This window comes from Ambystoma mexicanum, chromosome 3q, assembly GCF_040938575.1.
Source record: "Ambystoma mexicanum isolate Mex_15411 chromosome 3q, UKY_AmexF1_1, whole genome shotgun sequence".
Taxonomy (NCBI): Eukaryota; Metazoa; Chordata; class Amphibia; order Caudata; family Ambystomatidae; genus Ambystoma; species Ambystoma mexicanum.
In genome coordinates this window covers 262,736,099-262,763,822 of record NC_090926.1, presented here as the reverse complement: position 1 = coordinate 262,763,822, position 27,724 = coordinate 262,736,099, and the positions used below count along the sequence as shown (strand labels likewise).

The window sequence follows — 27,724 nt, the reverse complement described above, 5'->3', positions numbered from 1 at the left end:
ATATATATATATATATATATATATATATATATATATATATATATATATATATATATTGTAATGCAAGCTCCTGGGCTGTGGCCAGCACCATGTGACTCTTTTAGTTCTGTAGTGGCTGGCTTTCTTGTTCAGGCCCCTTAAAAGAAAGAAGAAAAATAAGAACCGGGGCGCCACAAGTCTAACACTTTCAGCACTGACCCTAAATAAGAAAGAATGGGAATACCAAATAATATGTCTTTCTGGAATTCTATACAATAATTGCTAGACTCATTAAAGGTTTATGTCTGGCACACTTCAGGGGGTGAGTCACTGATTTAGTCTGTTCTTAAATGCCTCAACTCAGCCTTTAATCCTTCTGAGGTCGATAAATTAGTACCACCACAGGTTGGGTTATATTGGTTTTTTTCTATATAAAGCACTTATGCGTTAGTGTTATATAATAACACATCATTATCATTTGGTCATGGACGTCTGCTTGCGTTCATTCATTTTGGTAATATAGGCTTATACACACTGATCTTAACAATACATATGGCAATCCATTCTTGTATGAAATGTGCATCACATTATAGTGATATTGTAACCATATTTTTTGTAGTGTACAGTGCTATTTGTTGCCACTTCCTGTTTTGTCAACTGGTGAGAGGTCGTGTTCCATTGCTTCCCGCGATATCACTTCAGGGTGGGGTCAAATGACAGCACTTCCTGTGATATCATCAGGGGTCAAGGTTGTGTGATGTCACTTACGCTACCCCTGGCATTTTGGTGAAATGACGTCCCTGGTGGGAAAGGTGCTGTACTTCCGTACACTGGCAGCTGGTAAGACTTTGGACATCTGTTCCTGCTTCAGAGGAGAAAAGTCAGGACATATTCCTGTCAAGAGCTGCCTGTGTGAGAGACACAGCACATTCAATTGGGACAGTCCTGCAAAATTTGAGATGGTTGTCCACCCTACTGACACACCCAGCCCTTTTCCCCGACCTTGGCTTTTATCTGGGCTTGTTTAGATGGCAACTTTATATAAGGTGAACACTGAGAACTTGCACAAAGTGGATTTTCGTCAACCATGTGGATTTTCTTGGCCCATTTCAGTACAACCTTATCTAAGTGGTTGCATTTTAACTGTTCCCCTGTTCATCTATCGAAGCTGTGACTGCGTATAGATGGGCAGCAAGGGCAACCACCTGCCTACCTGCATATCATATATGCCCCCTTTTACTCCTCTCCCTTTTTCTCCTATACAGCATTCTTTTGCCCCCTCTTTTCCATTACTAGCAATTTCCTCTCTACTATCCCACCCTTTCCTTTCCTGCACTTGTTGAATGCTATGTCGTTCCCTGTTCTTGCTTCATTCCCTTAATCCTCCTGTATTTTTCTTTCTCCATTTCTCCCGAATGGTCTTTGTTATAAAGATACTGCTGTCTTCCTCATGTTGCTGCTACTCGCATACTCCCTTACCCACGTCACACCATTTGCCATTCCATTGACTTAATTGCTGCCCCTCCATCCCTCACTCATGTGCCTCCCTTCTCTCCCTTTCTCCTACCCTCCCTCACTTTTCTTCTCTCCCTGACACTTAGTCCCCATTCTCCTTGCACTCCTGAATGCCCTGCTCTCTCTTCCCCTCCCTTTAATCCTCTTTACCCTGAATTTTCCGTCACACTGGTCCCTCATTGACTACTGCCCCATCCTCCTGCCCTCAGTCATTCTCTGTACCCGTTCACCCTTTTACCCTCAACTGGCTCTGTTCAATCACTTTATCTACTGCCTTCCCTCACTCTCAATCTCTCCCTCACGCTTCTGCCCTCCTTCATTCTCCGCTCTCCTGCCCCAGCAGTGTTGTGTCACCAGCCCTTCTCTACTTTTCTCACTCACTATCCTGCCCTTATTCCCTCTCCATTTCCATTCACTGCCCTGTGGCGGGGCCCTGTGGAGCTGGAGGAGATCTGGAGGTGGTGGGTTGCTTCGCTTTAAGGGGTCTTTCAAGTGCCACAAGCAGTACCCACAAAAAGTGTTGCTTTTAAGTGTGTGATGTTCAATGACATTTCATGTGTGTGGGGTAAGAACACCGGGGACGGGCACACAATAATTATCCTGTAATATCACCTGCTGTAGTGTCCCTTCCCATTGACCATGTTATTGCCCATTGCCTTGAACCCTATCATTTCCAATATTAGTTTCAGGCTTGATCTTTCACTATTGACAGCAAAACTTGTCGAGGAGGCCCAGCTGTCTCTAGCTAGAGTCAGTCCGCCAAACACGGAAAACCTGTAAAAAAATAAAAAACAACTTTAAAAAATTGAGTATTTGTCCCTAAAGTTCATCATTGTGCAACTCTGCCCATTCTAGGCTCCGCCTCCATGACCCGCCCACCTGGGGACCCTCTGTCATTTTTCCCCGGCGGGCCCTTTGCCTTAAATCTGCCATTGCGGAGGAGCAGTTTAACACTCTTCACTCTTTCTTCCCGACTAGTAGGAGGGCAGCCAGCACGCATCTCCGAAACCGAAAGTCCAACCATAGGCCCTGCAAGGTGCGAACCAAAAAAAGTTCCGCGCAGTCGCTCTGCTCGATCTGCACATACTCTGACTCTGCTCAGAGGTTTCTGCTTTTCCCTTTGATATTGAAAGTTATTGCTGTGGGCAGTTCCTGGGATTGCACCCTCCCCATCTCTCCTCTCCATGTACCCAGTCAGGAGTAGCAGATGCCCCTCTCCGAAGTACCCGATTTGCCCTTCTCCCATTTCAGGAGTGCCAGATTATGACCCCCATCTCACTGACGCCCTAGTTTCACCCTCCTACCCCCCTAAACGATCTGTGCCTTGCCTCTCCTCCTTCAGCAGTCTCCACCTTTGGTTACATCTCTCTACTTTAGAAGCATTTGCACACCTTTGCTCCCCTCTTTCTGCTTCACAGTTCCCTATTTTTCCACCTTTTTTGCCTCGTTTCATCTTGTTTTCCTTGCAGTGCCTCATTTTCCCCAATCCCTGAGCAGGGCCGGGTCTACGATTTCCTAGACGCTGTAACAATAGGGTGCTCGTGTGCATGCGGACGCCTTCGGGAATAGCATACAAGAACCAATCTCACTTACATCACGTACTCAAATCAAAACACAAAAAATGCATACATCAGGCGGAAAGAGAAAGACCATTCACCAAATACCCACCCCACTTATCAAATATGGAATGGAAACTTTGCAACTCAAAGTTCAAAACTAAGGGACAGCATAGCAAATAATGAGTAAAGGGTGAGTTGGCATCACTAGGATTAAGACTTCCGTTTAATGCTTAGATATATGTGGTAAGAACATTTACTTACTGAGCTATCTCACTGGCAATAACACGGAAAACACTTGTTTGTTATATTTTCATGGATTCCTCTCGGGAGGATAGTTCACGGGCAACGTGCTCCCCCTGGAAGCAAGACGAAACGGCGCAACACAGGTTTGATCCCCGGGTCTGCGCTTAGAAACCTCTGGGTATTAAGCGCGTTATAAATAACATGTCTTATCATTATAATATAGCTGAATACCGTGACCATGAGCATAAACAGGTGTTATCGTCTGGAGCCAGTTGGCGGCTTTTGGCTGTAAGCTGGCGTATGGTATTGTTTATTTATATAGAGCCTATACACAGGCAAGGGTTTCAAAGCACTCAAAGAGGGTGGGAACACGCAGAACTAACAGTCGCTCAGAGCCCTTGAAAATCTGAGACAATATTGTCTGCACAGGCAGAGTAAGTGCATAAAATACATTTAACAGTATGGGATATAGCAAATAGGCCTGACGGCGATTCTGCAATTGTAACAGTACAATTAGGGGTGAAGACAGGGGGGAAACAGACAGACGATCTTCTGACTTAGGTTCAGCGAGGGAGCTATCTCCACTTCCTCTCTTTGTCTGAGTCCCAGCGCAGCCGCGTTTTGTCTTACCTGGGTAGGCTTGTGGCGCACACAAAGACCTCGTGAAGTAGTGTGCAGTGTAGTAAAGTTCTGAAATCCACAGTCTTAAATCTGAAGCCCGAGCAACTCAAATTGCGGGGGTGCCATTACTTCAAACGATTAGTAATGTGATTGGTTAAACCCGGCAAGAAGCAGCAGCTCCTCTGTGGGTAATCTACCTTGTACAGTAAATCATTATTCGTGGAAATGCTTCACTAAACCTACCCGACATTGTCACAAGAGACACATTAACTTTTTGATATGAAATGGTCACTTAAATAGGAATGAGCCAAAACTAAACAAACTATCGAGGCTTTTCCAAAAAAGGTTAGACTGTATACGCTGTTTTGCCCAAGGGCACACACTTTAGCTCGTGTTGAAGCTAGTATTTAAACCCAGTCCACAATGTTGCCCCTTGACTCATCACAGCAGATCTTCTCAACTGTGGCTGGTAAAGTCTACCACCTGACAGATATTAAATAAATATTTCTAGAAAAATAAAAATAGTATGATTATAGCTTTTTATTCCCAAACGTGAATGATAAGTCATAGTAACAGAATGAAAATATACATTATACGTCAGATAGTCCTCAAGAAGTGGACAAGAGGCTATTGCACAGTTTTCACTAGACAACTTGATTTGTGTGTAGACTTTCCAGATGCTAAAACCCGGTTTATAGTCATAATGTCGAAAAAAAAATGTCGACAAACAAAAATGTCGAAAAAAAAATGTCGAAAACAAAAATGTCGACATCCTATACTTATAATGTAAAAAGTCATTTTTTAGAAAAAAAAATGTCGACAAAAAAATGTCACTTAGAACTAAACACCTCACCCAACACCCCCCTGCCACCCCCCTCCACACCCCCCACCACCACCCTCCCACCCCTCATACTCAACACATTCTAATTATTTATTTATTTATTTATTTATTTATTTATTTATTTTTTCAATAAATAAATAACCAAAAAGAGTATCATTTACTATTGGGGGGGTCCCCCCCAGCCCCCCTCACCCAACACCCCCCTGCCACCTCCCCACACCCCCCAACCACCCTCTCACCCCTCATACTCAACACATTCTAATTATATATTTATTTATTTATTTTTTCAATAAATAAATAACCAAAAATAGTTTAATATACTATGGGGGGGGTCCCCCCAACCCCCCCTCACCCAACACCCCCCTGCCACCCCCCCACACCCCCCAACCACCCTCTCACCCTCATTCTCAACACATAGTAATTATATATTTATTTATTTATTTATTCAATAATTAAATAAATAAAAAGAGTATCATTTACTATGGGGATGTCCCCCCAACCCCTCTCACCCAAGACCCCCTGCCACCCCCCCACACCCCCCACTCCTCATACTCAACATATCTTATTTATATATATTTAATTATTTATTCATACAATAAATACCAAATTTCGAAATAATATAGAAAAAATGTCGACATTATTGTTTTTCGACATTTTTTTTTTTCGACATTTATTTTTCGAAATTTTGACTGTCGACATTTTGACTGTCGACATTATGACTGCCCACCGCTAAAGCCCTCCTCAATTCTTCTCACCCAAACCTTAACGCTAAATTAGGTAGACTTTCTTCCATTCACCACTGACAAATCTACTCTCGTAAATGTGGCCCTGGGCAGCGATATAGATCTTGCTTTGCACTGGCCATAAATAGCACTTTATGGAGAATGTATACTGATTTGCAGCTCCAGGAGTGTCTGCTTCGCTTGATGTGGTGAGCGTTTTAGCCATCTAGTGATTTGCTGGCCAGGGAACAGGAAACCTAAGTTAAAAAAAAGCAGCAGTCCATGCAGCCAGCGACCTCATGGCTGCCTTGGTAATCCATGGTGCCTGGTGGAGCTCGTGCTGCTGCTGTTTCTGTGCACGCACTGCCCTGACTTCCACCATGCTGGGCCCTTTTTAAACTGAATAAACATATTTTTCTTATATATAGTTAGAAACCGTGCCGTTAGAAATGTACCATGCTTTTACCTTTTTGTTCCCCCTGTGAATTAATTAAAGCTGGCAACTATTTTCATTATACTAACTTGGAGGTTTTTTGTTTGTAAATCAAAGACTTCACGTTCCGTAGAACAGGACTCCATTGAGTGCATTCCCCCTGCGTTGCTGTCCTTGCACAATTTCTTCAGAAATATATACAGACATACACTAACACGCCCTGTCAACGTCCTTTTTCGAGTTTCGAAAAAACGAATCTTGTAATACTCCAGGACTTTCACTAGATGTCGTAATATGCAGAGCATGCAAATCTAAGCAGATACAAGCACCAGAAATACGATTACGGTAAGTAATTTATCCTATATATGTGCACACACACACGGTCAAGAAACAATATGTAGTACATGTGAGCCAAAACAGGGGGACATCTAGGGAGGTATGCTCAATGGTGTTAGAGGAACTGTCCTCATTTGTTATTGGGTCGCCCCCACGATGCTCCGACTTTTGTCTTGTGGAAGGTTGGGAAATGAGCAGTCAGCATGGTTCATTTCCCTGTGCTTCATAGAGAGTGCACTAGTTGTCCCCTAGTACTTTGTGTGTATGAGCAGAAGTTGAATGGACCTGTGGAGGAGTAATGGGGGGGTTATCCGGTGCCCCACGGGTCGGCCTTCTCTCCAAGAAACGACCACAGCTTAACATCTGGCCTGAACCTTCTTGTCCCTAGCGGGTACACGCTGCACAAGCAGTACCTCAATTTCTTTCTTAAGCATCAATACTTGGCAGCACCTACTCTGAACCTCAACACATACACTTGTATTTAGGGAAAAACCAAGATGAAGATTTTGGATTTTCCCCATTGATATTTGTGGGAGGTGTTTTAGTGGGAGCATTCAAAGAAAATCAGGGATTGAATTTACTGGGGGCTGTTTAGCTCCTACCTGTAGCCTGGGACAGCCATGTTTGCCTGACACCAACATATACCAGCAGCTGAATGATGCCATATAATACTTACTAATAAAACAAACACTGCACACACGATTGTAGTTTATGGACGTCTGGCTGCAATTACTTTCTCTTTCAATATATAAAAAAATGCTAAGAATTTAAGTTTGATTGCTAATCAAAAACCTTTATTTAGCAATCCCGACGGATGACGTTTGCAAAACGAATTCATGCATTGGGACTAGAGAGGCCTTAACCATTGATCCTCTATGCCTGGGTGGACCGCTTGCGTGCTTCAGGTTCCATGGGGCTCGAGAATCCTTAACCATTGACCCTCTAGGCCTGGGTGGGCCTCTCGCATGCTTCAGGTACCATGGGGCTTGAGAAACCTTAACCATTGACTCTCTAAGCCTGGGTCGGCCACTCGCATGCTTTAGGTGCCATGAGGCCCGAGAAGCCTTAACCATTGACCTTCTCGGCCTGGGTGGGCCACTCGCATGATTCAGGTGCCATGGGGCTCGAGAAGCCTTAACCATTGGGCTTCTAGGCCTGGGTGGGCCACTCACATGCTACAGGTGCCATGGGACTCGAGAAGCCTTAACCATTGACCTTCTATGCCTGGGTGGGCCGCTTGGATGCTTGAGGTTCCATGGGACTCGAGAAGTCTTAACCATTGACCCTCTCGGCCTTGGTGGGCCAGTCGCATGCGCCAGGTACCATGAGGCTCAACAAGCCTTAACCATTGATCCTCTAGGCCTGGGTGGGCCCCCGCATGCTTCAGGTTCTATGGGGCACAGGAAGCCTTAACCATTGACCTTCTATGCCAGCTTCGACCGCTCACATGCTTCAGGTTCAATGGGGCTTGAGAAGCCTTAACCATTGGGCTTCTAGGCCTGGGTGGGCCTCTCGCATGCCTCAGGTTTCATGGGGCTTGAGAAACCTTAACCATTGACTCTCTAAGCCTAGGTCGGCCACTCGCATGCTTCAGGTGCCATGGGGCCAGAGAAGCCTTACCCATTGACCTTCTCGGCCTGGGTGGGCCACTCACATGCTTCAGGTACCATGGGGCTCGAGAAGCCTTAACCATTGGGCTTCTAGGCCTGGGTGGGCCACTTGCATGCTTCAGGTACCATGGGGGTCAAAAAGCCTTAACCATTGGGCTTCTAGGCCTGGGTGGGCCACTTGCATGCTTCAGGTACCATGTGGCTCTAGAGGCCTTAACCATTGGGCTTCTAGGTCTGGGTGGGCCACTCACATGCTTCAGGTTTCATCGGGCTAGAGAAGCCTTAACAATTGCCCCTCTAGCCCTGGGAGGGCCAATCGCATGCTTCAGGTTCCATGGGGGTCAAAAAGCCTTAACCATTGGGCTTCTAGGCCTGGGTGGGCCACTCGCATGCTTCAGGTACCATGTGGCTCTCGAGGCCTTAACCATTGGGCTTCTAGGTCTGGGTGGGCCACTCGCATGCTTCAGGTACCATGGGGCTTGAGAAACCTTAACCATTGATCCTCTCGGCTCAGGTGGGCCGCTGGCATGCTTCAGGTACCATGGGTCTTGAGAAACCTTAACCATTGATCCTGTAGGCCCGCGTGGACCACCTGCATGCTTCAGGTACCATGGGTCTCGAGAAGCCTTAACCATTGGGCTTCTAGGCCTGGGTGGGCCACTCGCATGCTTCAGGTTTCCTGGGGCTCGAGAAGCCTTAACCTTTGACCTTCTAGGCCTGGATGGGCCACTTCTGGGCTTCAGGTACCATGGGGCTCGAGAAGCCTTAACCATTGACCCTCTGGGCCTGGGTGGGCCACTAGCATGCTTCAGGTTCCATAGGGCTCAAGAAGCCTTAACCATTGACCATCTAGGCCTGGGTGGGCCACTCGCATGCTTCAGGTGCAATGGGGCCCGAGAAGCCTTAACCATTGGGCTTCTCGGCCAGCTTGGACCACTCGCATGCTTCAGGTTCCATGGGGCTCAAGAAGCCTTGAACATTGGGCTTCTACGCCTTCGAGAACCACTCTAATGCTTCAGGTACCATGGCACTAGGGAAGTCTTAACCATTGACCTTCTAGGCCCGGGTGGGCCACTCACATGCTTCAGGTTCCATGGGACTTGAGAAGCCTTAACCATTGATCCTCTAGGCCCAGGTGGGCCACTTCCATGCTACAGGTTCCATGGCGCTCAAGAAGCCTTAACCATTGGGCTTCTACGCCTGGGTGGGCCACTCGCATGCTTCAAGTACCATGGCACTAGGGAAGCCTTAACCATTGACCTTCTAGTCCTGCATGGACCACTCACATGCTTCAGGTTCCATGGGACTCAAGAAGCATTGACCATTGACCCTCTAGTCCTGCGTGGACCACACGCGTTATTCAGGTACCATGGTGCTCAAGTAGCCTTAACCATTGACTCTCAAGGCCTGGGTGAGCCCCTTTGATGCTTCAGGTAACATGGGGCTTGAGAAGCCTTATTATTGACCTTCGAGGCCTGGGTGGGCCACACGCTGGTTTCAGGTACCATGGTGCTCAAGAAGCCTTAACCATTGACTCTCTTGGCCTGGGTGGACCACTTGCATGCTTCAGGTAACATGGGGCCGGTGAAGCCTTAACCATTGGGCTTCTAGGCTTGGTTGGGCACCTCCCATGCTTCGGTTACCAAGGGGCTTGAGATGCTGCATCAATTAAAGTCTGGCCTATGATTTCATCCAGGACTTCACATGCCAATTATAGACTATACGTTTCTGCCTCCTACTGATCCCTCTTCACAACAAAAATATTACTATGTTTATGCTCAATGATGGGTGTAATTTCCAATGTGCTCAAAATACTCAGTGTCCAAACAAAATGACAGCAGTGACATACTGTCAGGGTTCACGTAAGCACACTGAAATTGTGTTTCTGATGTTTGGTAATCTGCTTAGAATCACATGCTGTGTATATAGTCCGACATCCAGTGGTCACCGGAGAGTATTGCACCTTGTTTTTTAAAAGTCGAAAGGGGACGTCGACATAGGCGTGTCTGTAATACTATCCCTATAGTGATGTGTAGTGTACCCAAAATCCCTCACGCGTCGAGGTCCCTCAGATTGTTTTTTTTCCGCACATAATACTGGTCGCCTTAAGCGGAGCTTTTAAGAGACATTGCCATTGCTCGACCCTTGGTCAATTTTGTTAATTATTGTTAACTAACATCACCTCCAGCCCTCGTTCGACAGCCATTCCACATCTCCGCCGAGACCAGATCTTTGACGGACGGTGGTTCGACAGACGGTCATTTTATCGGCGCTGCCGACCATGTGGCCCGGCCTACACTGATCTTAATCTCTGCCATTTCAGCAGTGTATGTAATGTTAATGGTAACAGAGGGTCGCCTGCAGGGCTGCTCGAGGAACCCCATTGCACCTTAGAAGAAGCGGGTACTCGTTCAACAATCCTCCATGCTTGTTGAAACCTGTTCTATCTGCTCACACCTATCCCTGCACCCCTCGTGCCTTTAGTTTGCCCATTTCCTGAGCTTGCCAATGCGTGTTCTCTGCCCTTGGTTCATTCAGCCCCATTCTGTGCCTCAGTGTTTTCTGTGGGATGCGAAGTCAAGGAGGGCTATAACGAGGGTATGTGGCCAACGTGCAGGGTATGGACTTAAGGAGGGCAGCTTCCTTAGTCAAAGGTCACCTGCCACAAATAAAACATCATGAGACCGGGCAAACATGTTTTTTGGGTTACCCAACCTTTTTCAGATCGCCCTGTTTTCACCCAATCTGCATACTGTAAATCAATTTCTCTCCGGCTCATTCTGTTAATAAATTCCTTTCTCACCCGGTATATAAAGAAGACAGTGGGGGGTCATTGTGACCCTGGCAGTAGCCATGCCGGTCAATGGGGATGTACCAGGGTATTACAGCCTCGGTGGACCTGGTACATCCCCATTGCCGGGTGCTGGTAATTATTACTCCCCATTCCCATTGAGTGCCAATGGGAATGGGGAGGCCGGATGCACCGGCACCATTCAAGAATGGTACCGGTGCATCCGTCGAGGTCTGCTCGTAGCTTACGGGCACCCTTGTTACCGTACTGGCAAACTTGTAATGAGGCCCAGTGAGTTGGTGAATAACCATCCTTTTGTAAATAAAGCACCTAGACCTCCTCTCGGGCCAGTTTGATAGCCCTTTTGAAGTGTTCATTTAGGGTTTTTAACTCTCCGCTGGCTGCCTTCCTTTGCTCTGTTGTGCAGAGGCTAACACACCTGTCGTGTGATAACATGCAACCTCCCCCTTATTCCTTTATAGAGGATCTTACCATAGAATGTAGCACAATGGTGGGTCTGATGCTGTGCGTATATTCTCAAAGAAGGAGCCATCTTCACAAACTGAAGCCATTTTCTCTTTAAACGTGCACTTTCTGGCCCAGACGAGCTAAAACAAAGTGTTCGTTTCTCACTGATATGTTATTCCCTGCTTTCAGCTCTTAGGTGTGGGGTAGGGAATGTGCTTGGAGAATAATGAAGTTCAAGGTGGGGCGTATGGTCTGCAGCTCCACCTTCAATTATAAACCTAAGCAAATCACACATTGGAGCTTGCATTAGAATGCAACGCCATTGCAATCGATGCACCACACAGCTGCTTTAGAGACGGTCAAGTCGGGGCGGGGTGCTGGAGGGTGAGTCACCAGACATCATTTTCAAATGAGCTTCCATAAATCTTCAGCTGTCCCTGAAATCACCTGAGAGAAAGTGGAGGGGGATAAATAGCACCAAGATGAAGTAACGGCTACTTTGCATAAAATAAAAGGACCGATTTGGTGAGCACACATTTTTATATTTGGCAAATGTGTCTGCGGCAGTGAATTAAGCCTGAAACTCTCTGGTGCTCATCTTGCACACTGACTTGCTGCTCTTTTCATTTGTGAGAACACCCTAACAGTAACATGTTTGCAAACCACGAGTCATATATACTCGTTGGGACACCCATAGCCTTCGACAGTGAGGTGATGGTTTACCTGCCTGAGCAGAGAGCGGCCCCTGATGTCCCTGCAAGTATTGCTTTCTTAGGTTGCTCTTTTTAAAATTGGCGCATGTCTCCTGTTCGCGCTTTCAGGATTTTATTTTTTTTTACATTTATTGACCATTTCAATGGCGCCTATACAGCAGGAAGTGTTTCCAGGCACCACAAGACAAAACGGTGTGGTGGGGGACAGAGGAGGAAAAAATAGCGGTCTTACTAGGACTTGTGACATTCGGTTTGTGTAATTTGTTATTTGGTATTTATATAGCACCCTATACATCATTGGTATGATCTCAAAGCGCTTGTAGGTTGAACGCCCTTGGGGACCGTAGTCCATGTCAGTCGAAAGAGTAGGGTAGAATATAGTGCTTGGGTGCACTCACTATGTGTGCAGCCAGTGTGATTTGCATGATGGTGGCTGCATCCTAACACTAGGTGCGGTGGTAGTGAGAGATCAGTCGAAAGTGTGCAATCAGATGGTGGGTCTCAGAGGCTGCATTTTGACGGCATTAGGCCTGTGTAGGATGTTTGTGGAAAGCTAGGCCGTGGTTTGTTTATTCATTTATTTTGTGGGTTATAGCTGCGTTCTAACAGGATGTTGAGGTGTTCATGGAGTATTGTTTGTATCTGTGCAGCTAGGCCAAATTTGATCGAGGGGTATAGCTGCGCTCTATTGTTGGTGTAAAGTGGAGAGTGAGCATAGCGGTAGGAGAGGTGAGTGTCTTGAGTGGATTATGTGCTCTTAGGAGCTCGCTGTTCCTGGTTGCCTTCAGGGTCTGGATGTGGTCGTCCTCATGTTTCGCGGTAGCGGTACTCTGAGGTAGAATCACAGGTTGGACCGTAGTAAGTTATGATTTGCACAGAGGGACATTATTCTTATTCTTAGGCTCAGCATTATGTGTCGGAGAGCCCATTTTCCGGGTCTCTGGATGTAGTTTATGGTGGGTTACGGGGTAGGTCTTGGCAGGATACTGATTATAGGTCAGGATATATCTCGCAGCAACGTAGCCCTACCGAGGCAGTGGTGCTAAAGGACCAGCAGGACAGAGGCATTGTAGAACCCGGTAGTTTGATGCCTTGGGAGGGTTCGTATCTTAGTTGTGAAGTCGGGCAAAGTAGGGAGTGAATGGGTATGATCAGCTTGATGGCACGAGAGGCTGCTACGCCTGTCTATTACTATTGGGAAGCGGAAATTCTGAAAATGCATATTTTAGAGTCTGCAGGACAGTAAGGCTGCCAACTGTGGTCTCACAGTTCCTAAATCCGCCTTGATGTCTTATTGGTCTGTATCTGTGGTCCCTTCCCTTGGTAGCCCTAGGAACACGTGTTGGCCTGCTGTAATTACTTTCCAATTTAATTTCATTGAACTCATGAATCTATAATACCGGTAAGTTTTGGCGGCCTTAGATGGCCCTAGTCAAGGATTTATGGAAAAAGCCAGGTTTTTAGAGCTTTACAGAAGGCCATGTAGACTTGGGTGTGTCGAATGTAAGGAGGGAGTAAGTTCCACAGAGTTGGAGCTAGGGATGAGTTGGCAGACCCTCCAATCCTGGTTGAATTGGAGGCTGGAATCACTAGTAAGAGGACAGTGCTTGACCTTAGGGTACGTTATGGGTGGTAGGGTATAATAGTAGTGCAGTATCGAAGTGCAGGGGGAGGGGGCAGGTGAGGGCGAGGGTGAAGGAGGGAGAAGTGCTGGAGGGAACGGGGGCCCAAGGGGCTGGGCAAGTGCTCAGGGGTGCCCAAGAGGGCAAGCGCAAGGGGGAGCAAGGGGTAGGGGTAAATGGGAGAGGGACGGACAAGCCTAGGAAGGCTAGTCAGGGAAGGGTGCCCGAGGGCAAGTGCTGGTATGGAGGGGTCAGAGGGGAAGACTGGACAAAGGAGGGCCTGACCCCGGAGAGGCATTCAGTTGTAGGAGCAGGAGGGGACTAGCAGGGGAGGGGAGATGGAAGGAGGAGGAGAAAAGGAAGGTCTCGAGAAACTTCTGAAACTTAAGGAGATGCAGCTCAATTCAGAGAGGGAGTGAGAGTTGAATGTAGCAAGGTCCGAGGCCCCAGAAAGCCTTGTGGATGATGCAGAGGGTCTTGCATTTGATCTTTGCAACCACTAGGAGCCAGTGGAGAGATTTTAGGGCTGAAGAGATGCAGTCCCTGGGCTTGAGGCCAAGGATAAGTCTTGCAGTCCTATTCTGGATTAGATGACGAGGGTGGACGGAGTGAGGAAAGAGGCAAATTAAGGAAGAGGCTGTTGCCGTAATCAAGCCTTGAGAGAACCAGTGCTCTGGAGACATTGAGTCTCTGGGGGAAGGTGAGGAAAGGGAGAATGCCTCTGAGGAGGTGAAGCTGATAGTGGGCTTTCTTGGCAAGGTCAGCGATATGAGGTGAGAAGCAGAGAGAGGAGTTGAAGATGACACCCACGTTTTAACCTCACACGCGGGTGAGGGGAGAGGACCCAAGGAGGGTGACCAGAGTGTAGGAGGGAGAGATGGATTAGGAGTTCCAATGAGAAGGATCTCAGTCTTACTGGCGTTAAGGCAGAGATCATTAGCAGCATACCATTTCGGAATAGCAGACAGTCGGGAATGAGAAAGGAAAACAGGAGGAAGCAAAGAGAAGGTTAAAGGAGAGCTGTGTGTCGTCAGCATAATACTGGAAATGAGGAGAGAAGGTGGAGATCAAATGGGCAAGAGAGGCAAGGTAAATGTTGAAAAGCCACGGCTAGAGGATGGAGCCCTGAGGGGTGCTGTAAGTGGAGAGTGAGACAGAGGAGAGAAAGGGGCCCAGTTGAACTTTGGAGGGCTGATTCCAGAGGAAAAAGGTCAACCAATCCAGTGCCCGGTCCATGATGCCCAGAGTATTATGGAACCGATTTATGAGGGTGGAATGATTGACCGTGTCAAAGGCAGAGGGCAGATCGAGGAGAATAAGGGCGGAATGAGAGCTGATTTGAGAGCAATCCATCATGGTTGTTCAGGAGAGCAGTTTGCGTGCCTCTGGCTGCTTTGAAGCCAGACTGGTATTCATGAAGGCAGCCAACAGATTTGGTGTGATGGATTAGTTGGGAGATCACTAACTTCTTCAGGTGCTTGCCCAAGAAGGGGATAGTGGAGTTAGGGCGGTAGTTAGCTTGGAAGGAAGGGTCAGCAGACTGCTTTCTTAGGAGGGGGTGCACAAGAGAGTGCTTGAGGGGTGAGGGAAGGAGCCACTGGTAAAAGAGTGTTAACAGAACTCAGCCAAGGAGGGAGCGAGAGAGGCAATGTTGTCCTTGATAGTTCTAGAGGAGCTGGGAAGCACTTGTTTGGAGGAGACTTTCATAGAGCTGACTGTCTTGGAGACCTGATCCAGTGCTATGGGTAAGAAGGAGGAGAGCAGTGGTTAGCGAGAGGGAAGGGCGGGGGCAGGCCTGCATGCAAGTGGGGGGAGGGTCATATAGGAGAGAGAGGATAGGATGTCTTGAGTTTTGGTTGTGAAATGGGTGGCCAATGCCATTCCGAGGGCCTTAGAGGGAAGAGGTGAAGTGGCAACTGCAGTAGGATTGGCAAGTTCCTTTCAGATTTTGAAATGTACAGCTGTGTTGTTTGTGGCCACAGGGATGCGGGAATGGATATGGACCAGTCTCCTGGAGCAGATAGGGAGTCTGTATTACCTTTGGAGCAGGCAACAGGCCAGTTTGTCAGAGGATGTGCTCGAAGTCAGCCACATCATACCAACTATTGCACTTGGAAGCGGGCATCAAACAGATCCTCATGGCAGGGGCAAGGATGTTAAGAGTGTTGGATATGGAGAGGTGAAGGTTAGCAAGAGCTGAATCCGTGTGAGAATGAATAGTAGGAGTGGGGGAAGTGAAGGAGACGGCTAAAGCAGCTACTGACACTCGCTTCATCGGTCGAATGATGAAGGAAACTGGCAGTGAGGGCAGAGGCTTAGCCGGGGAGCCCAGGAACTCCTGATGGGAAGAGAGGAGAGAATGGTCAGACCAGGAGAGAGGAGCAGTGAGAGGGTTAGAGAGGGAGATATCAGCTGTGATGAGTACATGCAAGGTGTGCCCGGTTGAGTGGGTTGCGCAAGAGGGAAAAATGGTGAGAGACAGTAGCAGAGGTTGCAAAAGTGCAGACTGGCCGCATCGGGAGAATCCAGATGGATATTGAAGTCTCCAAGTAGGAGAAGCTTAGAGGAAGAGGTCGGCTTACAGCAGGCAAGGTCATCAGCCCACTCTGAAAGTAAGGGGGGTGGTCAGCACAGGAGACCTATAGATGGTAGCGAGAGTGAGCAAGCGGGTAGGAGAGATGCAAAGCTTGCAGACAACATTTAAAGGAGGAATAGGATTGAGTGGATATGATGGAAGCAGGGACCCATTCAGGGTAGACAAGGGCTACTCCGCCTCCAAACTGATTAGACCTGGGCTTGGAGAGGATCTTTCTAGCCCTCTGGAATGAGAGTGTCCAAAACAGGGACAGAGCTGGCATTTAACCACGTCTCAGTGACAGCGAGGACGTTTAGGTCAAAGTCTTCAAGGAGGTAACAGATGTCAGAGGAGTGTTTGACAGCAGAGTGAGAATTGAGGGTAGCTAGGTGAAGCTGGTTGACACCTTTAAAGGTCTTCAGGGGGGGAGTACAGGGTCAAGATACACCCTTCGTTGGGGGCGAAGAGGACATAGATGTGGCAGCCAGAGGAATTGCAAGAGAAGGGAGGAAGTTATTGAGAGATGGCAGATGTCTGTCAAGGAGGAGGTTACGCTGACAGCCCTGGGCCATGATAGTGCCATTCGAATGGAGTGTGTCCTCCCACGTATTCCTCATCTTTGATATGCAATATCCAGCTTCTGAATTTTTTTTTTCGGCAGAGAGTGATGTGCGTCTATGGCGTCAACTCGATGTTCCTCGAAGGCCTGCGTCTCGAGGATGATGGAATCTAAGGTATATATAGCCCGCGCAGCACCCATTGGCTTCAGTTCTGTTTTTCTGCGATTGCTATTGCTTCAAGAAATAAGGCACACTTCATTAATTCATATGCGAGTATGTCTTCTTCGTCGACACCAACTACCAAGACTGGGTTCAAGAAGTGTCGCAATTGTGAATAGAAGATGTCTTTGACCAATCCACATCGTATATGTCTATGGTGTCTCGGGGGAGGGGGGTGGAGCATAAGACCTCAGCCTGCTCCAAGTGCCAGTCGATGACCAGGAAGGCCCTGAAGGAGAAAAAAGGGAAAATTGCTGGTAGATGGAAACTCAAAATCATTTACCCCGACCAAAAAACCTTCGACCGACTAGTCGAGAGGCAAATCTCCTCGGAGGAAGAAAGTTAAGATGTTGATATCGAGGTGTGGCTCCCACCACTCCTCGTCTTCATAGAATAAGTCCACAAAGAGGCACCATAGGTCTTTGACTTCATGGGCGGACACCTACCCTGAGAGGGTATCTTGCCCAACAAAAAAATCCACTCCTGTCGAATGGGTCGGAAATGCTAAAAATATTTGAAAAGCAGAAACCCATGGCAAGCCATGCTCCTACTGCGCCTTTCAAAGAAGCCGTTAAGGAAAGGGCTTGAACTAAATCCTATACACCCATGAGTCCGGGACGAAGGCCTGACCCTCACCAAGAGCCGTCGAGGCCTTGAGTCGATGACGTGTCATCGACTGATCCCTCAAGCCAAAAACATAAGAAACACAGGTCGAGGTTGTTGACACCATCGATGCCGGCTGTGCCTTCGACGCCAGCCAAGCCATTGACGTCGCCTTCGACGCCAGATGTGCCATCATTGCCAGCTGCGCCATTGACGTTGAACGTCCCATTAAAACCTATTGCGCCATTGAAAACAGTTTGAACGGCTCCTACAGCGTCGAATCCACTATTCATAAAAACGTTAATACCTGAAGAAAACATATGTGCTTTTACCTAGGAAGGATTATTTTAAGTCCCTTGCCTCAATATACGAGGAGAATTAACCCTCGGACAGTGATGCACCATTTAGCCTCCAATTTGTTATGCCAAATGTGCCAGAAAGCGGAGGAATGAAGGTTGAAAGACCTTTGTGACAACCTGCAGACGGCCAGTGGGATGGACACTTCACCTGAGCTAGAGTTTGGAAGACCAGAGGCTGGGGAGCATGCTGATGCGTCATATAGGCAGCTCATATCTAAGGTAGTGGAATATATGGGGTGGAGTAGGCTTCCGTTACCATTTGAACAGGATGATCTGACTGACATCCTGGATAAGGGTCCTCAGTCAGATCCTATATAACCTTTCCACATTGCTCTGAAAAAAAGGGTGGCAGCGAATTGGGAGCCACAAACCAATCTGGCTGTGAATGAAAACCTGACCAAGAAGTACTGCCCTTCCAGTAGTGACCCGACTACCTGTCTAAACACTGCACTCCACAGAGTCTGATGGCAAAGGCAGCTACCGCAACTTCTAACCAAGCAGCTTACCCTACCAACCCTCCAGATAGGAACGACAAAAGAGTAGATGGATGGGCAAGGAAGGGATTTTCTGCAGGGGTATGCGCTCAAATCAGCCAACTCCACATGTGCCCTTGCAAAATTTACATTCACTCTCTGGCACTGCATTTCCATGGCGGCAGAGCACATTCCTGAGGGGGATGAAAGAGACAGGTTCTTAGCCATAATTAGAGACGGCAAAGAAGCCATGTGTGGGTCTTTTCAGTCAGGTCTGGATTCTGCTGACAGCATCAGCAGAGCCCTGGCTACTAGCACCGTTATGTGCAGGTTTGTGTGGTTGAGGATTTCGGTTTTTGTACCGGATGTGCAATCCAGACTCCTCAACATGCCCTTTGACGGGTCTCGCCTTTTTGGTAACAAGACTGATGAGCCTTGGGAAGTTGCAGACCTCAAAGGCGGCAGCCAAATCTTTAGGTACTGCTATTAGGCAGCCTCAGCCTTTTCAACCTAGTGGACCGCCTTGAAGGGGTAGAATTTTTCGCTACTACTCCTCAGTTGGAAGGGCGAGAGGAATGGCTGGTCAAAGGGGCCACAGAAAGTTCCCTCATGGTGGACGAGGGAGAGGTGTGAAGCCAGCTCAGGCAGGGGCATCTTTACCATCTGAAACTGTATCAACTGCCTCAAAACCTCTCTGAGGTCTTGAGTTATAGTTCACCGGTGGGGGGCAGGCTGTCTCGGCATATAGAAGAATGGCGAGACATTACTTTGGATGCCTGGTCATTGGAAACCATAGCCCATGGGTACTGCCTTCCTTTCATACAGAGACCTCAGAGCAATCCACTGGGGAGCCACTCTTTGAGGATTCCAGATTCCAGGACATTTTAACCCTTCTAGAGAAAGGCGCTATAGAGCCGGTGCCTGTAGCGCAGAGGAACAAGTGATGATATTCCCCTTATTTCCTAATACCCAAAAAGGGCAGAGGACTGAGACCCATCTTGGTCTTGAGATACTTGAACAAGTTAAAGATGGTCACACTTTCGCAGATCCTTCAGGCCCTTCAACTCCAGGATTGGTTGGTGTCATTGGACCTTCAGGATGCTTATTTTCACGTGCCAATCCATCTCAAGCTTAGAAAATACCTGAGGTTCGCAGTTGGTGGTTCTCATTATCAATTTTGAGTTCTGCCATTCGGGCTGACTTCCGCCCCAAGGGTTTTCACCAAACTGATGGCGGTTGTGGCAGTGAGTCTCAGGAGAGGGGGGATTCATGTCTACCCCTACATGGACAATTGGCTGATCAGGGTGCGTTCTCCCGAACAAGTTCGGGATCATCTCATCGTCACCTGCCACTCTCTTCACATGCTGGGCTTCTCCCTCAATTACAAGAAGTCCCATATGACACCTTCTCAGAAACTCCAATTCATCAGAGCTGTTCTGGATACATCCTTGGGAAAGAGCTTGCCACCCGAGGTGACGGCTCAAGACATTCTGCAGATTGTCACCACATTTCAAAGTGTCCAGTATCTCTCGGCTTTTTATTTATTTATTTATTTATTTATGTATTTATTTATTTATTTATTTTTTAGGTTGTTTGGCCTCATGGCATCCCACATCTTTCTGGTGCCAGAGGGCCACCTGAGAAATGGGGTCACTTCAATGGGCTCTCAGAACTCAATGGTCCCAGTTCTCAGGAAAGATATCAGACCTACTTCAGGTTCCAAGTAGGGTCGCATAGGATCTTCTGTGGTGGTCCTGCGAGGACAACATTTTGAAGGGAGAACCCTTTTGGCAACCATGGCCGGAGATAACAGTAGTGACGGATGCCTGACTCATGGGGTGGGGAGCCCACACCAACGATCTGAAAGTCAGCGGTCATTGGTCTCCATTGGAGTCCAAACTACATATCAAACCTTTGGAGCTGAGGGCAATCGGACTAGCGCTGAAGGCCTTCCTGTCCTCTGTGTAGGGAAAGAATGTTCTGATAATGACGGACAACACAGTGGCCATGTACTACCTCAACAAGAGAGGTAGTTTAGGGTCACTACCACTGTGCAGAGAGGCAATGCATCTCTGGTACTGGGAAATTGAAGAAGGAACCTCTATCGGCAGTTCACCTAGAAGAGAACACTGTGGTGGATGCTCTGAGCAGGTGGAGCACAGTCTCAGAGAGTGGGAACTAGCTCAGGAAGTCTTTTAAGAGATCTTCACCCTTTGGGGAACCCCTCATTTGGATCTGTTCGCCACCAGTGTCGACCGGAAGTGCGAACTGTACTGCTCTAGGGAATTTCCTCCAAGAGGAGCTCTAAGGGACGCGTTTGTAGTGGACTGGGAATATCCACTCCTGTGTGCGTTGCCTCCAGTCCTGTCATTCCTCATGTGATCAGGAGGTTGAGAAAGTTTGGCGAAAACATGATCCTAATGGCCCCGGATTAGGGAGGACTTGGTATCCGGACCTTCCAGACATGCCCATCTGCCCTCCAATATGTCTTCCACAAAGAGAGGACCTTCTCTCGCGAGAGCATGGTCGGGTTCTCCATCCAGAGGTCAAGACACTCAGCTTTCACGCATGGTTTCAGAAAGGCTGAGATACAAGGATTGGGACCTCCTGGATGACGTAATGAAGAGTTTGCTTTCAGCCAGAAGGCCAGCAATAAAGTCCTTGTACCGTTGCTGTTGGAACAAATTCTGCCACTTGTGCAGGGACAAGAATGTAGACCCTTTTCTGTGCAAAACACCTGAGGTGTTATCCTTTCTACCATCTTAGCCAATCTAGCCAGTCTAGCCAATCTGGGGCTCAAGGTTGGAACTATTGAAGGCTATTTGGCAGTGCTATCCATCTTTAAGTGCGCCTGAAGAATGTTCTTATTTCAAGATTCCACTGGTGACACAATTTCTAAAGGGGCTCACCAATGTGTCGTCCCCCCCACCATCTCCTTTCCAGGTTCCAATTTGGGACCTTAATCTGATTCTAAAATGTCTAATGTGTGCATCCTTTGAACCTTTACATTCATGTCCTTTAAGGTTGTTAAACTTTAAAACTATTTTCTTGGTAGCTATAACTTCAGCCCGTAGAGCGAGTGAGTAGCAGGCACTTTCGTCCAAGCCACCCTTTACTATCTTCCATAAGGATAGGGTTGTTATGAGGGTCAAACCCTCATGTTTACCTGAAATCATTTCTGATTTTCTCGTAGGACAGAACATTGTTTTACCTTCTTTCTATCCTCCACCTCATCCTGGCAAGGAGGAGAGGTTACATAGGTTGGACCCTCACAGAGCTCTGAACTTTTATATATCTAGACTATCAAAAATTCTGCATTAATGATCAACTTTTCATTGGCTATACGAGCCACAAACTGGGTCATGCTGTTACAAAACAGACCTTATCCAGATGGATTATTCTGGCAATTTCTGAATGTTACAGACTGGCAGGGAAGGATCATCCTGAAGGTTTAATGGCCCATTCCACCAGGGGCATGGCTACCTCTACAGCCCTGAAAATGGGTGTACCGATAAAAAGTATTTGTGAAGCAGCAATGTGGTCTACTATTCACACGTTCACAAAACATTACTGCCTGGAGTCTTCCCTTGGTCAAGATGGGAGCTTTGGAAAAGCAGTCCTGCATTCAGTTCATGAGAACCATTAAAAACGAACTTCTACTCCCTTCTCCAAATCAAATACTGCTTTCGGAGTCTATCAAAGATGAGGACTATGTGGGAGGACACAATCAATTCAAAGAACAAGTTACTTACCCCTGGTAACGTTCTTTCGACTGGATGTTCCTCCCAAGTATTCCTCATCGCCCTCCCCACCTACCCCTCAGTAGAATTTCCCATGCTATTACAGCTTTTGCTCTGAGTGCGGTCAAACCCATAGTTGTGTGGGTATTTTTACTGTGGGAAAAAACAGAACTGAAGCCAACGTGCACTGCACGGGCTATATCTACCATCGATGTCATCATCCTCGAGACGGACAGCTTCGGGGGACATCAAGTCGAAGCCAGCGACGTACATCGCGTCTGCCGACATTTCTTTTCCGAAGCAGCTGAAGCAGGATATCGAATATCAAAGATGAGGAATACGTGGGAGGAACATCCAGTCGAAAGAACGTTACATGGGGTAAGTAACTTGTTCTTCTGATAGACATTAATGATGCACTTAGAAGATGGGAAGTGTGCCAAGAGACCTTCACACCTGGGATCACCATAAATGGGAGAGGAGGAAAAAGGGGAGAGGATAGAGACCATATGTGTGTCAGTAAAGAGGATTTCAGTAATAGTCTGCCCACAGGAAGCATTGATGTAGGTGTTGGCAATGGGCAAGCCTGGATTGGACCCAGGCATGCTTTCTTGCATTTATTCCCTTCCAGGCTTCAAGAGGGGTAGGAAAGGTGATAGAGTAGCAAATAGAGTAGATAGGAGAGATAGCGAGCACCATAGTTACAGGAGGGGGGGCAGAGAGCAGACAGAAGGACTGCACAAAGCATAAGGAACTCACCAGGTGGCCTAGCAGCAGGCCAAGTGATGAAGACTCAAATGCAATAGAAGGAATGGTAAGAAAAAGGATAATCGGGGATAGGGCCTAGGTTACAAAAATGCAGCAGGAAGCATAAACAATTGAGCAATCAAATGTGGGGCGCAGCCAGAAAAAATGAGCATCCATAGAAGGCAGTGAAAGGCATAGCAGTTGACACAGCTGTATTACAAATGGCACTCAGATTAGAAATCTCCAATTCAGTGGAAAGGCAAAGCATTTAGCACAATTTGAGGGTTTAGAACAAGAGGATTTGAATTACAAGAATCAGTCAAAATGACACCATTAGAGTAAAAAGCAGGTTCAAAAGGTCCAGAATTGCTATTCCAAAAATACAGTAAAAAGACACCATTGGAGTAAACGGCAGATTCAAAAATGCCCAGATTTGAGTTGGAATAGAGTAGGCGAATCTAGAGCGAGCTGGTCTGGCTACCTAGAGTAGCAGTGATGTGCAGCCTTTTGACTTGAGAAAAATGGTGCAAGGTGCTTATTCATGGGGAAGGAGGGAGCCAAAGCAGCTCTCCGGCTTGAAGGCAATTTCTTGAAGGCAATTCCTGCTTAGAGCCCTACTCTGCCTTCAAATTTTATTTTCTGTACCCATTCACACTTGTTTTGTCTCTGGCATGCCCATTCTGTACTTAACTGCAACAGTACTGTGCTCGTGATACCCACTATGACCTCTTACGTGCCAACTCATGCCCTTTCTGGGCCTGCTTTCGCGCGTTCTATGCCTGGCCAGACCCGTAATGGCCGCCCTTATATGCTTTGTGTCTGCTCACACCCGTTCGTTGCCTGCTCTAGCCTGTTTGTGCTCACTTAGACCTGTTCTCTGAGCCCGCTCATGTGCTGTCGCTGTTCTTTTTTACTTCCAGTGATCCTCAACCGTCGACAGAAGAGACTTCAGTTGTTGCGAATCCGTCAGAAAGAGGCCAAGAAACGGCAGAGCATCACATCACAGGAGGGGACTTACAGGCGTAAGGGGAACCCTGTGAAGAGATACACTGGGGACATACTGGCGCCGGTGAGTTAGCGAGGGTGGGATGGACACATGGAGCTTGGAAATGAGTGGCACAACATGGGAGGAAGATGACAGAGGGACAGACATGGAGAGGGTCAAAATAGGGACAGGGAGAAAAGGAAGGAATGCATAATGAACAAGGGAGGAGACGGATAAAGGGAAGTAGAGAGGCGGAGGGGAATAATAGACCAGTGGACGGAGGTGGCCCAGGGCATGAGTGACGGGGGGAGCATGGGGTTGGATAACGATTGGGTAACGGGGTGAGGGGGATAAAGGGAAGGGCTGAAAAGGATGCTGTATAGGCAGGGAGATGCACAGGATGCAAGAAAGTAGCAGGAGGGGGTAGCGACAGCAGTCCCAAGAAGGTTGGTGGGGTTGCCCCTCTAGGTTTTTAAATTATGCTGCCAAATGGTCCATTTTACAGTACAATTTCCCCAACGAAATTGTATAAAAGACCAATTTATTGAATTTGTTGATAGCGCCCGGACCCGGAGGTATCACGGCGCTAGATTGATTTCAATGGATTCATAAGAAGTTCAGAAGAGGAGCACATGTGATAGTGCAATATTTCCGGTGTGCGGTAGGTAGTCTCCAAGAGCGTTTCTGAGCTGCAACAAATCATTTGCTTGGTCGTGTGCAACTGACATTTAATGCACAGCAGGGAAGTGTTTGTGCCAAGTCATGAATAAGTACCTGATATAATTTGCCACAATCCGTCTTGGGAGAATGTCAAACATAAATTGTATGCCTATCATAAATGATGTGCTACGCTGAACTAAAGCAGTGTGAAACATTGTGCCCAGAGGTATAATGACACCCGTCTTAAGTGCTGTGTCAGGTAATACACTAAATATAATTAGTCACGAGCTATTTAACAAACTTGACTCAGATTGACCAGCACATTAAATGCAATCAGAAATGCTTTCAAAGCTACACTGGGGTATTCAGTAGACCGGAATCCTGGCTGGACTTCACTCTCACCAAGGTCCAAGAGAAGTCTATGGGGTATGAGGCGGGCCAAGCGGTGGCCTGTTATCAGGCCTGCGGAAGTATGAATTGTGTTCCCATCGAGCTTCCTCGTAAGTGCGTCCAAAAGCGTATTTGTTGAAAGTCCACCTACCAGCTTTATGTGGATGTATTCTTTCTAGTTGTTTGGAAACTATCCCATTTTGGGGAAATACAATACAGAGGCATGGGTAGGTATCCCTCACGAGGAAAGACTATGTGGGCTGTGTGCTAAACGTGTGGAAACTGCACGACATGTCCTCACCCAGTGTGAGGCGCTGGCTGAGGCTTATGTGAAAGCATATAGTAGACTTGCACCTGCTTCTTCAGACCAGCTATGGAGCACACTACTTGGGGCCGAGTCATTGTGATCACGGCAGCGGCATTTCATGTTTGGCAATTGGTAATGTTCAGATGACCTCTCCCGACTCAGAAATGAAATCTTTTTAAGGTTTATATAAACGGAATAGAAGAGTAATTTTATTTGTTTAAATGATCTATAATGTGAGTGGGTTTTCATATAATGGTGTATTTGTATTGTGATCTATAGTTTGTATTTTCATTTGTGTATAATTGAGTGTAAAATGTCACAAAAGTAACCATATGCAATAAATTATAAAAATAAAATAAAAACAAAAAAGCCTTTATGTGCAAGGCTACTGGCAAAAAATTGAGGTTGCTGTACATGATATGAAAGGTTATTTCTAATGCGCTTAATACCCAGAGGTTTCTAAGTGCGGACCCGGGGCTCAAACCTGTGTTGCTCCATGTCGTCTTGCTTCCAAGGCGAGCACGTTGCCCCATAGCTATCCTCCCGAGACATTGCATCAAGTGTCATTCAAATGTGGATGGAGCTGCTATTATTAGGTTTAATGTGCTATCTTTTTTTTTTATTTTTTTTTTTTTAAACTTTTATTTATTGGCACAAAGGTCAAGACAGGCACAGTTCAAAGTACATAGCAATGGGCTGACAACACAGCCGAACATTCGGCACCACATCATGATCAGGTTCTACATCACAAACTGATAGCAACTGATATCGCAGGGGAGGCTCTGAGAGTCCCAGAGGGGAAGCATAAAACCAATAGGAGAAGCTAGATCGCCCGTAGCACGTCGGGCTGTCCTGGTGGGGGAGGTGAGGTCAGTTCCACCTCATCTCTACCATTTAAGTAGCTACAGAATTCCGACCAGACGTTTTTGGGTCGAGATGTCGGAGGTAAGAACCAATGTATTCCTCTTCGCACATTTGTGTCCAGGTAAGGGCTTTCAGCCACATCGCAAAAGTGGGAGGATTGTGGCGCTTCCAACATTGCAAAATGCATCTTTTGGCCACCATAATACTTACATTTACAAATTTTGCCATTTTCCTTACATTCTCACCCTCCCATATACCAAATAGTATGGCGAGTGGCTCCATAGTTACCGGGGAACCAACTATTTCGGAGAGGGCCTCTGTCACGGCCGTCCAGAATGTGTTGAGGGCGGGGCAAGCCCAGAACATGTGTACATGGTCTGCCTCACAGGATTTGCATTTGGGGCACACAGGGGTCTGGGTGCCTGTGAATGACGCCACTCTATACGGTGTGTAATAGAGCCTATTAAGTAGCTTAAATTGTATGCAGCGGAATCTGGCGCTTAGGGAGACCTTTCGTGTGTGTGTACACATTATGCCCCAGAGCTCGTCTGTGATTTCAACTCCGAGTTCCCTAGCCCAGGCCTCGCGCGGTTTAAGGGAGTTGCCCGCAGTGTCATTCAGTTGCATCTTGTACAAATTAGAAATTATGCTCTTGGCACCTCCGGAGTTTGCTATATAATGTATTTCAGGAGAGTCTGGGGGCTCAATAGGGAATGAGGGCCACATCGAGCGCACTGCAGCTCTAATCCTATAATACTGCAGCATTTCGAGTGGAGAATTGGAGTGGTCAGGGCGCCATGTTTGGGGGGTGATAAAAACACCATCGGGGAAGAGGTCAGTAAGAGCACGGTATCCCAGGTTTTCCCAGCAGCGTATGAGATTTGGATCATGTGTGGGGGGGAGTCCGGGGAACTGCCACAGGGGAAGCCACTTGTAGTTTGGGGACTGTTCCTGGTCAGAGCCGAGGATGCTCCTCCAGGCCCTAAGTGTAGCGGCCACCGGGTCCGCATGAGCATCTGTCTGGAATGCCCGGTTCAGTAGCAGGGACATAATATTAGTTCCACCTCCCGCTAGTTTCTCAAGTTTTACGTGTATGGGCGGGTTCTGGAGCGTGTACCAATGGGAGGCATGGTGGGCCTGTGCCGCATTCCAGTACAGGCGAAGGTCTGGGGCTGTGAAACCCCCTTTGTCGTAGGGCAGCGTCATGTGTTGCCACTTCTTGCGGACCGAGCCTGGGAACCAGAGAAATTGTGCGCACTCCGAGTGGAGTTTTTTGAAGTATTGGGTCCCAGGCCAGATCGGCACGTTAGCAAAGACATACAGGAGTTTGGGCACCACTACCATCTTTATCAGAGAGAGTCTGCCCGCTAGTGATAGAGGCAGGTTGCGCCATTTGGAGAACTTGGAGAAGACTAGGTGGGCCGCTGCCTCATAGTTATCTGTCAGTAGGGAGGCCTTGGTTAGTGACATTTGTACCCCGAGATACCTAACCCCACCCGGGGACCAGCGTAGAGGGTACTCACAAGACGGTCGTTGGGTTGCCACAGTAAGAGGGAACATTTCGGACTTAGAGTAGTTGATTGTGAAACCTGAGAACGTACCTATCTTAGTGATATCACGGATGATCGGGTCCAAATATGTGGACGGATTCCTGACATACAGGAGCACGTCGTCTGCATATAGAGAGATGATCTCTGGTGCCTCTTTTAGTCGTATGCCTTTCCCGCTGTGCCGAGCCCGTATATGATCAGCCATGGGTTCTATGGCGAACGCAAAAAGGAGGGGAGAGAAT

The 27,724-nt window shown here is 47.5% G+C and overlaps 1 protein-coding gene across 2 annotated transcripts in view; it reads left to right on the top strand.

Annotated features, from left to right (window-relative positions):
- LOC138582426 (transmembrane protein 198-like) overlaps window positions 1-27,724 on the top strand; it is a 144,794-nt gene that overhangs the window by 99,343 nt on the left and 17,727 nt on the right. For both annotated transcript variants that reach the window (XM_069653710.1, XM_069653709.1), the window contains exon 4: window positions 23,647-23,795. In XM_069653710.1, the coding sequence (XP_069509811.1) occupies window positions 23,647-23,795 (149 nt within the window). The remainder of the gene's footprint in view (window positions 1-23,646; window positions 23,796-27,724) is intronic.